The sequence below is a fragment of the Somniosus microcephalus genome, chromosome 16 (assembly GCF_052327205.1).
Source record: "Somniosus microcephalus isolate GS21.2 chromosome 16, FLI_Smic_1.0, whole genome shotgun sequence".
Taxonomy (NCBI): Eukaryota; Metazoa; Chordata; class Chondrichthyes; order Squaliformes; family Somniosidae; genus Somniosus; species Somniosus microcephalus.
The window spans coordinates 17,116,473-17,129,335 of record NC_141002.1 but is presented as its reverse complement, the minus strand read 5'-3'; the positions used below and the strand labels follow the sequence as shown (position 1 = coordinate 17,129,335).

General features: G+C 48.2%; 1 protein-coding gene across 7 annotated transcripts in view; it reads right to left on the bottom strand.

The window, feature by feature from the left end:
* The window catches only part of hipk2 (homeodomain interacting protein kinase 2), a 295,692-nt gene that overhangs the window by 41,952 nt on the left and 240,877 nt on the right, over positions 1 to 12,863 (bottom strand). For all 7 annotated transcript variants that reach the window (XM_086008608.1, XM_086008610.1, XM_086008609.1 and 4 more), the window contains 2 exons: positions 9,693 to 9,877; positions 8,583 to 8,745 (listed from right to left, as the gene is read on the bottom strand). In XM_086008608.1, the coding sequence (XP_085864734.1) occupies positions 8,583 to 8,745; positions 9,693 to 9,877 (348 nt within the window). The remainder of the gene's footprint in view (positions 1 to 8,582; positions 8,746 to 9,692; positions 9,878 to 12,863) is intronic.

Here is a 12,863-nt window from a genome sequence, read left to right as displayed (position 1 = left end):
GGTACAGTACTGGTGGGTGCAGGTCTGTTGCTGTGTAACACTGGGGTACAGTACTGGTGGGTACAGGTCTGTCGCCGTGTAACACTGGGGTACAGTACTGGTGGGTACAGGTCTGTCGCTGTGTAACACTGGGGTACAGTACTGGTGGGTGCAGGTCTGTCGCTGTAGAACACTGGGGTACAGTACGAGTGGGTACAGGTCTGTCGCTGTGTAACACTGCGGTACAGTACTGGTGGGTACAGGTCTGTCACTGTAGAACACTGGGGTACAGTACTGGTGGGTATAGATCTGTCACTGTGTAACACTGGGGTACAGCACTGGTGGGTACAGGTCTGTCACTGTATAACACTGGGGTACAGTACTGGTGGGTACAGGTCTGTCATTGTATAATACTGGGATACAGTACTGGTGGGTACAGGTCTGTCACTGTATAACAGTGCGGTACAGTACTGATGGGTACAGGTCTGTCACTGTATAACACTGGGGTACAGTACTGGTGGGGACAGATTTCTCACTGTATAACACTGGGTTACAGTACTGGTGGGGACAGATTTCTCACTGTATAACACTGGGGTACAGTACTGGTGGGGACAGGTCTGTCACTGTATAACACTGGGGTACAGTACTGGTGGGTACAGGTCTGTCACTAACACTGAGGTACAGTACTGGTGGGTACAAGTCTGTCATTATGTAACACTGGGGTACAGTACTGGTGGGGACAGGTCTGTCACTGTTTAACACTGGGGTACAGTACTGATGGGTACAGGTCTGTCATTATGTAACACTGGGGTACAGTACTGGTGGGTACATTCCTGTCACTGTATAACACTGGGGTACAGCACTGGTGGTCATATTCCTGTCACTATATAACACTGGGTTACAGTACTGGTGGGTACAGGTCTGTCACTGTATAACACTGGGATACCGTACTGGTGGGGACAGGTCTGTCACTGTATAACACTGGGCTACAGTACTGGTGGGTACAGGTCTGTCACTGTATAACATTGGGGTACAGCACTGGTGGGTACAGGTCTGTCACTGTACAACACTGGGGTAAAGTACTGGTGGATACAGGTCTGTCGCTGTGTAACACTGGGGTACAGTACTGGTGGGTACAGGTCTGTCGCTGTGTAACACTGGGGTACAGTACTGGTGGGTGCAGGTCTGTTGCTGTGTAACACTGGGATACAGTACTGGTGGGTACAGGTCTGTCGCTGTGTAACACCGGGATACAGTACTGGTGGGTGCAGGTCTGTCGCTGTGTAACACTGGGGTACAGTACTGGTGGGTACAGGTCTGTCGCTGTGTAACACTGGGGTACAGTACTGGTGGGTACAGGTCTGTCGCTGTGTAACACTGGGGTACAGTACTGGTGGGTGCAGGTCTGTCGCTGTGTAACACCGGGGTACAGTACTGGTGGGTGCAGGTCTGTCGTTGTGTAACACTGGGGTACAGTACTGGTGGGTGCAGGTCTGTCGCTGTGTAATACTGGGGTACAGTACTGGTGGGTACAGGTCTGTCGCTGTGTAACACCGGGGTACAGTACTGGTGGGTGCAGGTCTGTCGCTGTGTAACACTGGGGTACAGTACTGGTGGGTACAGGTCTGTCACTGTGTAACACTGGGGTACAGTACTGGTGGGTACAGGTCTGTCACTGTACAACACTGGGGTACAGTACTGGTGGGTGCAGGTCTGTTGCTGTGTAACACTGGGGTACAGTACTGGTGGGTACAGGTCTGTCGCTGTGTAACACTGGGGTACAGTACTGGTGGGTACAGGTCTGTCGCTGTGTAACACTGGGGTACAGTACTGGTGGGTACAGGTCTGTCGCCGTGTAACACTGGGGTACAGTACTGGAGGGTACAGGTCTGTCGCTGTGTAACACTGGGGTACAGTACTGGTGGGTGCAGGTCTGTCGCTGTAGAACACTGGGGTACAGTACGAGTGGGTACAGGTCTGTCGCTGTGTAACACTGGGGTACAGTACTGGTGGGTACAGGTCTGTCACTGTGTAACACTGGGGTACAGTACTGGTGGGTACAGGTCTGTCACTGTAGAACACTGGGGTACAGTACTGGTGGGTACAGGTCTGTCGCTGTGTAACACTGGGGTACAGTACTGGTGGGTACAGGTCTGTCACTGTGTAACACTGGGGTACAGTACTGGTGGGTACAGGTCTGTCGCTGTAGAACACTGGGGTACAGTACTGGTGGGTACAGGTCTGTCGCTGTGTAACACTGGGGTACAGTACTGGTGGGTACAGGTCTGTCGCTGTGTAACACTGGGGTACAGTACTGGTGGGTACAGGTCTGTCGCTGTGTAACACTGGGGTACAGTACTGGTGGGTACAGGTCTGTCAGTGTATAACACTGGGGTACAGTACTGGTGGGTACAGGTCTGTCACTGTGTAACACTGGGGTACAGTACTGGTGGGTACAGGTCTGTCGCTGTGTAACACTGGGGTACAGTACTGGCGGGTGCAGGTCTGTTCCTAGTGATGGTGGGTCCAGGTAAGAAGTCTTGGGTGCTTATGAATGAACAGCAGCATTTATTGCACTAGAAAGGAACCCTATATTCAAACTACATAAAATAGCTGTACACAGCAATCTTACAAAGCAAGCACCCAGGTTAAAGTGAGAAGAAGGGAGAATCTAACAAACTGAGGATTTTCTTGAAAGCCATGATCAATGTACATCTGAGAATCAAGCAAATACATAACTAGCACAGTAACTACCTACAGTAAGACTTCCATGACCATGTCACCATTTTGAAATTGAAACCACAGTTAGCTTATTTTTCGTATCAAGGTGCAACTCTCACTGAAGTGTGGTCACGTGAGGGTGGGTCACCCTCCGATACATCATCCGAGTGACCAATCTTCGTGGGTGAGCTCTTACTGTTGGGGTACTGCAGCCGAGCCCAACATCTGAGCGCATTTTCCCGCTGGAGTCCCTGGACGACAATCAGGAGCATCAGCCATGGCTGATGTTTTTCACCTCCGTAGTGCAGGAGTACGAAGACCAATTTTAATGTCCCAATTCTTACCCGAGCTGCGATAAGCTAACTCAGCTGATTAAAATATCGGGCCTGCCTTCGATGTTCTCTCAAGTTCAATGTAGCTGGTCACTCCTGTCAGTGGTCCCTGGTACATTATGTCCAGGAGCGTGTCCTGCCCAATATCTAATCATATCATAATGTAAATCAGGGTGTAAGAATAGGGCTCCTTTGTGATATGAACTGGATATTGTGTCTTTCACACAAGTTCTGGCGACTGGCGATCAGACATTAATTGTTAAGAAGCTTTATTTTATAGGTGGCAAGTGAATATACAGAGCAATGAGTCGCACTTAGTTCGCTTAACTTTACTTTCCATTGTGGACATAAGAAACAAAATACACTGCCTACCCTGACTTTATTTTTCCCTGGTTAGCCTTCTGATTCTGACCAGCTCTGCATTTAAGATGAGCGAGCTATCCCTCGTAATGCTGGGCTCTTTCTCAAGACTTAACTGGATGGACTGACCTTCGCATGCAGATCTTTGTCCTCTTTTCCCCGAGTTCCCAGAAAGGGGGCTGTTACCTGCCCTCACAACAACCCCACTACCTCCGCCTCCCGCTGGCTGACTCCTTCTCCATTCAGGGATTCACCAGGTGGCCTGTCAACCAAACCAGCCACTTGCCTCCTAAGAGGATATTGTCAACAGACACGCCGTGCTCGGCTCAAATGAACATATCATCCCAACGACAAAAGGTGTGGATGTACGAGGAGAGATTGGGTCGATTGGGCTTGTACTCACTGGAGTTTAGAAGATTGAGAAGGGATCTCATCGAAACCTATAAAATTCTGTCAGGCCTGAACAGACTAGATGCAGGAAGGATGTTACCAATGGCCGGGGAGTCCAGAACTAGGGGTCATAGTCTAAGGATAAGGGGTAAGCCATTTAGGACTGAGATGAGGAGGAATTTCTTCACCCAGAGAGTGGTGAACCTGTGGAATTCTCTGCCACAGAAGGCAGTGGAGGCCAATTCATTAAATATATTCAAGAAGGAGTTGGCTATATTTCTTAAGGCTAAAGGGGTCAAGGGATATGGAGAGAAGGCAGGGACAGGTTACTGAATTTGGATGATCAGCCATGATCTCATTGAATGGCGGAGCAGGCTCGAGGGGCCGAATGGCCTACTCCTGCTCCTATCTTCTATGTTTCTATATTACAATATTCCAACTAACTCCCATTATCCGAAGCACGGAGACCAATTTTGAGGTTCCAGTTGCCAACCTAGCTAAGATTAGCTAACTCAGAGTAATAAAGGAACAGGACTAGCCACTCTAGCTTGCTCCACCATTCAATTAGACCAGGACTGATCTGTACCTCAACTCCCATTTCCCCACCTTTGCTCCATAATCCTTGATACCCTTACCTAACAAAAAATCTATCGATCTTGGCTTGAAAATTTCAGTTAACCCCCAGCCTCCACGGCCTTCTAGGGGAGAGAGATTCAGATTTCCACAACTTTTTGCAGGAAAAAGTGCTTCCTGATTTCACTCCTGAATGGCCGAGCTCTAATGTTACACTATGCGCCATTGTTCTGTTCTGAACTGACCCACCAGAGGAAATAGTTCCTCTGTATCTACCCTATTGAATCCCATAATTGTTTTAAACTCCTCGATTAGATCACTCATCAACCGTATAAATTCAAGGAAATACAAGCCAAGTTTATGCAACCTGTCCTCCTAATTTAACCCTCTACGCCCCGGTATCATTCTGGTGAATCTGTGCTGTATCTGCTCCGAGCCGAGTGCACAGATTGGCCCACGTGGCTCAGCGCCCCACTCACCAGCACAGCCTTCACTCTCGAGTTCACTCCAGTGGGGAGTCAAACACACCAAAAAACACACACACACCTCGAGTATTCACTGAGCTGCGGCAAGCTGCAGGGAAAAGCAACACCATGTTTTACCAAAATAACAACAGAAAACGCTGGAAAAACTCAGCAGGCCAGGCAACATCCGTGGAGAGAGAAACAGAGTTAATGTTTCAGGTCGAAGACCTTTCGTCAGAACCGTTCTTCGACTCGAAACGTTAACTCTGTTTCTCTCTCCACGGATGCTGCCTGGCCTGCTGAGTTTTTCCAGCGTTTTCTGTTGTTATTTCGGATTTCCAGCGTCCGCAGTATTTTGCTATCGTACCATGTTTTAGCATATCAGCAAAGGCATCGTTAAGAGGCTTCCTTTGCTTCTCTCCCCTCCCGCTGTTGATAAAAGGGGGAAAAAATGCTGGAGATTCAACTGAATTCCAAGGTGACCGGGTGCAGGGCTGAAGTGGGCAATTTCCATTCACAAACTTTGAATGGAGAAAAATTCCTTTTAAGGTTTTACGATTCCTTTCATTGGAAAAGGGTTAGGAACACATGACCCAGTGCATGAAAAATACAGACTCGTTTTCAAAATTGCTTTTTTTTTTCTTTTCCATGAGCTGGAATACGCTTGGGAGCAGACAGAAAACTTCAATGTAGTAAAGATACCGCGATACTTGAGGGTTAAACACGTGCTATTTTTTCTTCGATATTGCAAACAGGTTTCTGCTGCTGCGGTGTTCCTCATCTGACTAAGCACAGTTCCTCTTGACCATACCCTGATCGGTTCACTATTTTAAAAAAAAGTTTTTAATTTTATTTTTTTTGCTTCTTTTCCCCCTCCCCCTCTCCTAAAGGTGCCGTCTGATGATGTGTTACAGTGCCCACGAGTGGCACGAACCTCCTGTTAACTGAGCCAAGTGACCATCCTTCACATGCGAACCTTGATAGGAGTGTTCGCACGTTTGGCTGAGCCCAAACATGTTGTGCACATACACGCACAAAAGTACACATACACACACCCACACACACACATGCACACACACCCACACACACACACATGCACACACACACACGCACACACACACACACACAAGCGTACACATGCACACACGCCCACACACACATGCACACACACACAAACACACACGCACATGCACACACGCGCATACACACACAAGCGTACACATACATGCACTCACACGCGCACACACAAACACACACACATGCGCACACATATGTGCACACACAAACACACATATGGACAGACAAGCACACACACAGACACTCAGACAAACACACGCGCATAAATGCATGCGTACAAGCGCCCATGCACGCACGCGCACAAACCTCCAGCAGGGGGATACTAGATAACGATCAGGAGCAGGAACACTTGCTGATTCTTCGCCCCCTCCCCAACCCAGTGGATTTAAGCCCCCTCTCCCTTCACCATTACCCAAACTGAGATCAGCTAACTCAGCACAGAGCAGAGTTTAAACCCGGTATCATTCCAGGGTACTTCTGATTCCTGAACTCAAGCCATTTATTTTGAGGAGAGAGGAGGGAGGGAGGTATAACGTGCCCTGCCTCGGATTGCTTCACACCAATGGAGGCAAACCCGCAACCTTCCCATTGGGTGGCGTCTGCTGTCAGAGGTGAACAAGGGGAAGCAGATACTTTTGAGTGCCGCCTTGACCATGAAGATACGGAGGATGAAGTATAAAATAGCACAGGGCGACTGGTCCCACCCCGCAGCCCCACTCAAATAGAGCGCTGCCTCAGAAGAGACCCCTGCTGGGAGAATGGGATGTGACAACGAGAGTTTTTAAAATAGGAGCAATTAGCAGACTTGCCAACAAAGGCACTGATTGCCAGTCCAGCTGTATGACTCCCTTTTAAATCCCGGACTTATCCTTAAAGCCGTTTCTGTTTTGGGGGAAGGGTAGTTCCCGGAGAGACACAAGTCATGCTTTCCGAGGACAGCTGAGCGTTCGCATCATGAATGATATCACAATGATTAATGAAGAAGTTTTGCCAACACAGATGCGGCAGTGCCTCTTTAAGACTGAAACCCCAGTGTGAGCTGTTCTAACATATGGAGTTCCTGTTTACCCAACAGTTAAGTGTTTATTCATCAAAGTGAGAGCTAAATGACTAGTTTCCAACTGGCCTGTGAATGACCTTGGCAATTCAATATCACACATGTTTAGTTTTCAGTTCAAACATTGTAGTTTTTACAAGAAAGGCCGCATTTAGCCTTTTGAGATAGTTAAAGGGGAACGATCATTTCCAGTGACTAACATGAATGGGCGGATTCATTTCTTGCCATTTTTTTCTCCCCTCCTCTCCTGAAAGGCGTTGTCTCTTGCTGGGTTACAGCTCTACTGCTGCCAGCTGCCCTTCAGCACCTCAAGTCAAGTGGCCATTCTGGCCTCTCCAGTCTCGACATTGTGTTTGCAGGCTGTTCGACCGTGGAAGGCGTCCTAATCCTCACGCCAACACTTTCCGACATGTGACAGGACATTGATTCCCTGTCCGATTTATTTTTCCTCATTCCATGGCCAAGGGGCACTGAAGCCAACTCTAAGTCCAAATTCAGCACAGACCAGGAATCAGACATGGGCTCAGACATGGGCCATTCAATTCCACACCAGGCAGATTTACTCCACTGAGCGGATATTTTTAAAACGCTGTTTTAAAAGTGACTCCGATTACAGGAGCCCTGAATTCATCCACTTCTCAGAGATACTGCGGACTGGTGCGGCCTGTGTAAAACACAGTCATCAGAATCGTTGGTCTGATTGAAAGCCATTTAATTCTCTCAGCATTTGTTGCGTTCTGTCAGATTAAGCTGTGACCCCATTCTTTGGGCTGTCCTGTAAGTCAGAGATAAATGGTTGGGCTGTGATGCTCACTGAGACATCACCCATCTGTTCCAGATATTTCTACCCATCAATCTGACCAACAGAACAGCGCTGACCCATTTCAGAGCACTCGCTCTGGTTGTGACCTGTGTTTGTAACATTTGCATGTTGAGTTGTCATTGGCCCGCAGGCATCTGTAAGGAATACCTATTATATTCACATGTGATCACATGCTGAGTTGTCATTGGCCTGCAGGCATCTGTAAGGACTGCTATTGTTTTTAGAAGACCCAGGGCCCTAACACCATCTTTTCCCCATGGTGCTGTATGAGTAAGTTCACAGACCTAATGCTTTAATAAAAGAGTTAAACTGTAATATCCCGTTGTCCTGCAATTTATTATTTTTGTACAAAGTGTGCAAAACAAGACAGTGTTGACCTGGTTTAGATCACTCGTTCTGCACATACCTGGTTGTGCACTGTGCCGACCTGGTTTAGATCACTCGTTCTGCACATACCTGGTTGTGCACTGTGCCGACCTGGTTTAGATCACTCGTTCTGCACATACCTGGTTGTGCACTGTGCCGACCTGGTTTAGATCACTCGTTCTGCACATACCTGGTTGTGCACTGTGCCGACCTGGTTTAGATCACTCGTTCTGCACATACCTGGTTGTGCACTGTGCTGACCTGGTTTAGATCACTCGTTCTGCACATACCTGGTTGTGCACTGTGCAGACCTGGTTTAGATCACTCGTTCTGCACATACCTGGTTGTGCACTGTGCTGACCTGGTTTAGATCACTCGTTCTGCACATACCTGGTTGTGCACTGTGCTGACCTGGTTTAGATCACTCGTTCTGCACATACCTGGTTGTGCACTGTGCTGAGTTGATTGCTGAAGGTCATCGTCAGGTTGCTCGATGTGCTTGGAGCCACGTGCGTGATGAATGGTGTCTTACTCTGGTTTACCGTGTCGTACATATTGACCCTTCGCTTGCAAATCTCCATGTTCTGAAAGCAGGACTTGACACTGAAAGAAAAATTAGGAGACCAATTCATTACTGAGCAGTGGAAAACTATGGTGATTTCACTTGTCAAAGCACCGATCCTGAGGGCTATGAATTTTCCCACAGTTGGGGTTGAATCTTGACAGGGGCGGGCTGCGTAGGCGGGGGGACGGAGCTCTGTCGGGAATCCCTGTAGTTCAGATTTCCCTACATGCTGTGGAGTTTTTCTTTGACAGGGTCCCCGCTTGGAAGTTTATTTATTGCATTTATTGCCTATCCCTAGATGCTCTTGAGAAGGTGGTGGTGAGTCGCCGCCTTGAACCACAGCAGTCCTTGTGGTGTAGGTGCTCCCACAGCGCTGTTAGGTAGGGTGTTCCAGGATTTTGACCTAGTAACAATGAATGAACATCGATATATGTCCAAGTTGGGATGGTGTGTGACCTGGAAGGGAACTTGGAGGTGGTGGTTCCCATGCACCTGCTGCCCTTGTCCTTTTAAGTGGTGGAGGTCACGGGTTTGGGAGGTGTTGTTGAAGAAGCCTTGACGAGTTGCTACAGTGCATCTTGTGGATATTACACAGTGCAGCCACGGTGCGCCGGTGGTGGAGGAGGGAGATGTTAATGATAGTGTATGGGCTGCTGACCAAGTGGATTATTTTGTCTTGGATGGTGTCGAACTTCTTGAGTGTTGGTGCTACACCCATACAGGCAAGTGGAGAGTATTCCATCACACTCCTGACTTGTGCCATTTCTGTTATCAATTTGAATTCCATTTGAACTGCATAATTAGAATACAGCCGTGTAAACTCTCTGAGTCTCCCAGTACAACCTATATAAAAAGTGCAGAGAAAATTCACAACTTGGAGGGAATAAGTGATTCTGCAGACTGACTTCCTCTGAACACTTGTCACTTTGCAGGAGCTCAGATGTGGGAAAGTTCAGGGAACCTGCCCTAGAAGGAGGGAACCTACTGTGTGCTGTGAGGAAAATCCAGTAGGTGGGTCATCGTTACAAAGGGATGGCTCAGCGTCTCGATCGGAGTAATTCTCTTGTCTGCGTCAATGGTCAACATCTTCTTCAGCAGGTCGATAAACTCCCGCCTGTCTGCCTTCTCTGCCAACATCTCACTTCCCTCCAAATCCGCGGTCATGTTTACCTGCAAGGGAAAGGTTGGCGTTAGGTGGGAAGTTGTTTTTTCCACAGTCGAATGATACAAGCCTGGAGCAGCAACAATCAGAGCAGACACTCACATTCCCTGGCTCAGTCCGTGCACAAGGCGTGGCACAGGACGGCACTGGAAGGGGACCCCTGCAGCTTTGCAACAAGAATGCAAAGTCTGTGGTAGGCAAAAGAGGGAAAAAGGGAGAGGCCGGCTTTCTGCACAAGCTTTGTTCTCTTAGTGTTCTCCACAGTGCTTTAACTCTTGCTGAAGTACAGTTCCATGGGTGGCCCTAGCAAAACACCAGGTGCCCATTCTTCATCCTCATGTCTGCAGCTAGGCAGTGGGTGTTCCCAAATATATCTATCAATTATCAATCTATATCTCTATCTATCTTTATTTTTATCAGAACATAAGGCGTAGGAGCAGGGAGTAGGCCATTCGGCCCTTTGAGCCTGCTCCGCCATTCAATAAGATCATGGCATAACCCTTAATTCCCCTGTTTTTCAAAAATCTGTCTATCTCCGCCTTAAATATATTCAATGACTCAGCCTCCACAGCTCCCTGGGGTAGAGAATGCCAAAGATTCACGACCCTCAGAGAAGAAATTCCTCCTCATCTCCGTTTTAAATGGGCGACCCCTTATCCTGAAACTATGCCCCCTCGTTCTAGATTCCCCCACGAGGGGAAACATCCTCTCAGCATCTACCCTGTCAAGCCCCCTCAGAATCTTATATGTTTCAATAAGATCACCTCTCATTCTTCTAAACTCCAATGAGTATAGGCCCAACCTGCTCAACCTTTCCTCTATAAAACAACTTGCATTTAGATCCATATCTATCTGTAGATATATGTATCTATATATATAAAATGGCCCAGAGTTTGCTGTCAAAGTAACAGTGAGGCTAATGGCACTCGTCGTTATTTATGCGCAAATGGTACAGCAACTTCAGGCGAGGGGCAGATGTGCGATTAAGCGCGGATGCCCAAAAGTTGTCTGAGCTGCGCTGCTCCACCATTAGCTTCTTGTGAAAACAGCATCTCGCTGTCTGACTCACCATTGACATGCAATGTGAAGCTGCTGTATTTGTGTGGTAGGTACAAACTAGACCTGCCACAGAGAGTTAAGTCTTGTCATTTCAAGACTAGGTACCATTTTAACAACGTGATAAGTGTTAATTACTGCCCATTAACCTCTCTGGCACTGAAAATTAACTATTACATTCCTTCAGATATCAATTGTTGGCGATTTTAAAAGTGTAAAATTGGTTAAGGAGATAGCCAGTTGCTTGCGCTGTTCACTCAGGTCCCAGATGCCCGGTTTCCCTCGCTGCGCCGTTAGCATCTCGCCACACAAAAAATTTAGAAACCTAACCTAACCGTGCAGGGGCAAGTGTGCAGGGGCAAGTCTAACTAACGGCAGACGCCATTAGATGCCCTGCCACAGCAAATAGCCCAATAGAAACACGGCCACAAATAAATGCACCACAGCGCCTGCGCCTGACCACTATCCAATGACTCTACCACTGGAAAATGCTTTCACACGTGTGCGTCAGGTAAGGGCAGGGTCGGTGCTGGGAGTTTTGTCCAACAGCGTGCTGATAATCATGGCCTGGGCTCCCTTATGAGGAAGGGTTTGTGAAGACCCTGTAGCACTTCAGGGAAGAGAGGGGGTCAAATGAGGGAGTGGAGCAATAAAAATCAAACACCACTGATGATCAGCCAAACCTATCAATAACTGTAGCTGGGGAAAGAGTGGGCCTGGAGTATCTCCGCCCAATTTCCTGTCCCTCCCTCCCTGCATGGAACCTCGCTCAGCCCTCTCCTCCCACTGATCTCCGCCCAATTTCCTGTCCCTCCCTCCCTGCATGGAACCTCACTCAGCCCTCTCCTCCCACTGACAAGGCTGAGATTGGGAACTCAGCTGGGGGCTGGGGCCCTTGAACTTCGCAGACTGGTGTGTTGGTGCTTCAAAGCACTAAACCGTCTGCACAAGATGCTTTCTTCAACGCACATCACGAAAAGCCTTTCACAGATACTCAATTTAACACAATGCACGCCAACAGAGACTTGAATCGAAGAATTCCCCACGTTTTAGATAAAAACTGAAGTGTCTGACCCATGCCATCTCAGCACAGACAAGGTACAGACATTTTTTTTCCAGTTCTGATGAAAGGTCATCGACCTGAAACGTTGACTCTATTTCTCTCTCCACGGATGCTGCCCTGGCCTGCTGAGTTTTTCCAGCGTTTTCTGTTGTTATTTCAGAAATATAAGAGAGTGTTCTAGAAATCCAAATGCTGTCAGTCTTTCTGATATGTTTGTACTTTTAGTCCAGGGAGAAAAGACGGGTAGTCATTGACAATCCTGCTTGTGGCTCCCCTGCCTCATGAGCTTAGGCACTGGGCCGTGCAGATCACGCAGGTCGCGGGTTCAGTCTCTGCAGACGTAGCACTAGGATTTACTTCAGGCCCTCTAGGTTTGAGAGATGAGGGGGGGGGAAAAATCAGTCAGCGTTGTTCTAGAAGTGTGTGAGCGTATGTGTGTGTGTGTGTGTGTGTGTGTGTGTGTGTGTGTGTGTGTGTGAATCTGTGTGTGTGTGTGTGTGTGTGAGTCTGTGTGCGTGAGTCTGTGTGTGTGTCTGTGTGTGTGTCTGTGTGTGTGTCTGTGTGTGTGTGTGTGTGTCTGTGTGTCTGTGTGTGTGTGTGTGTCTGTGCGAGTGTGTGTGTGTCTGTGTGTGTCTGTGTGTGTGTGTGTGTCTGTGTGTGTCTGTGTGTGTGTGTGTCTGTGTCTGTGTGTGTGTGTCTGTGTGTGTGTGTGTGTCTGTGTGTGTGTGTGTGTCTGTGTGTGTGTGTGTGTCTGTGTGTGTGTGTGTGTCTGTGTGTGTGTGTGTGTGTCTGTGTGTGTGTGTGTCTGGGTGTGTGTCTGTGTGTGTGTGTGTGTGTGTCTGTGTGTGTGTCTGTGTGTGTGTGTCTGTGTGTGT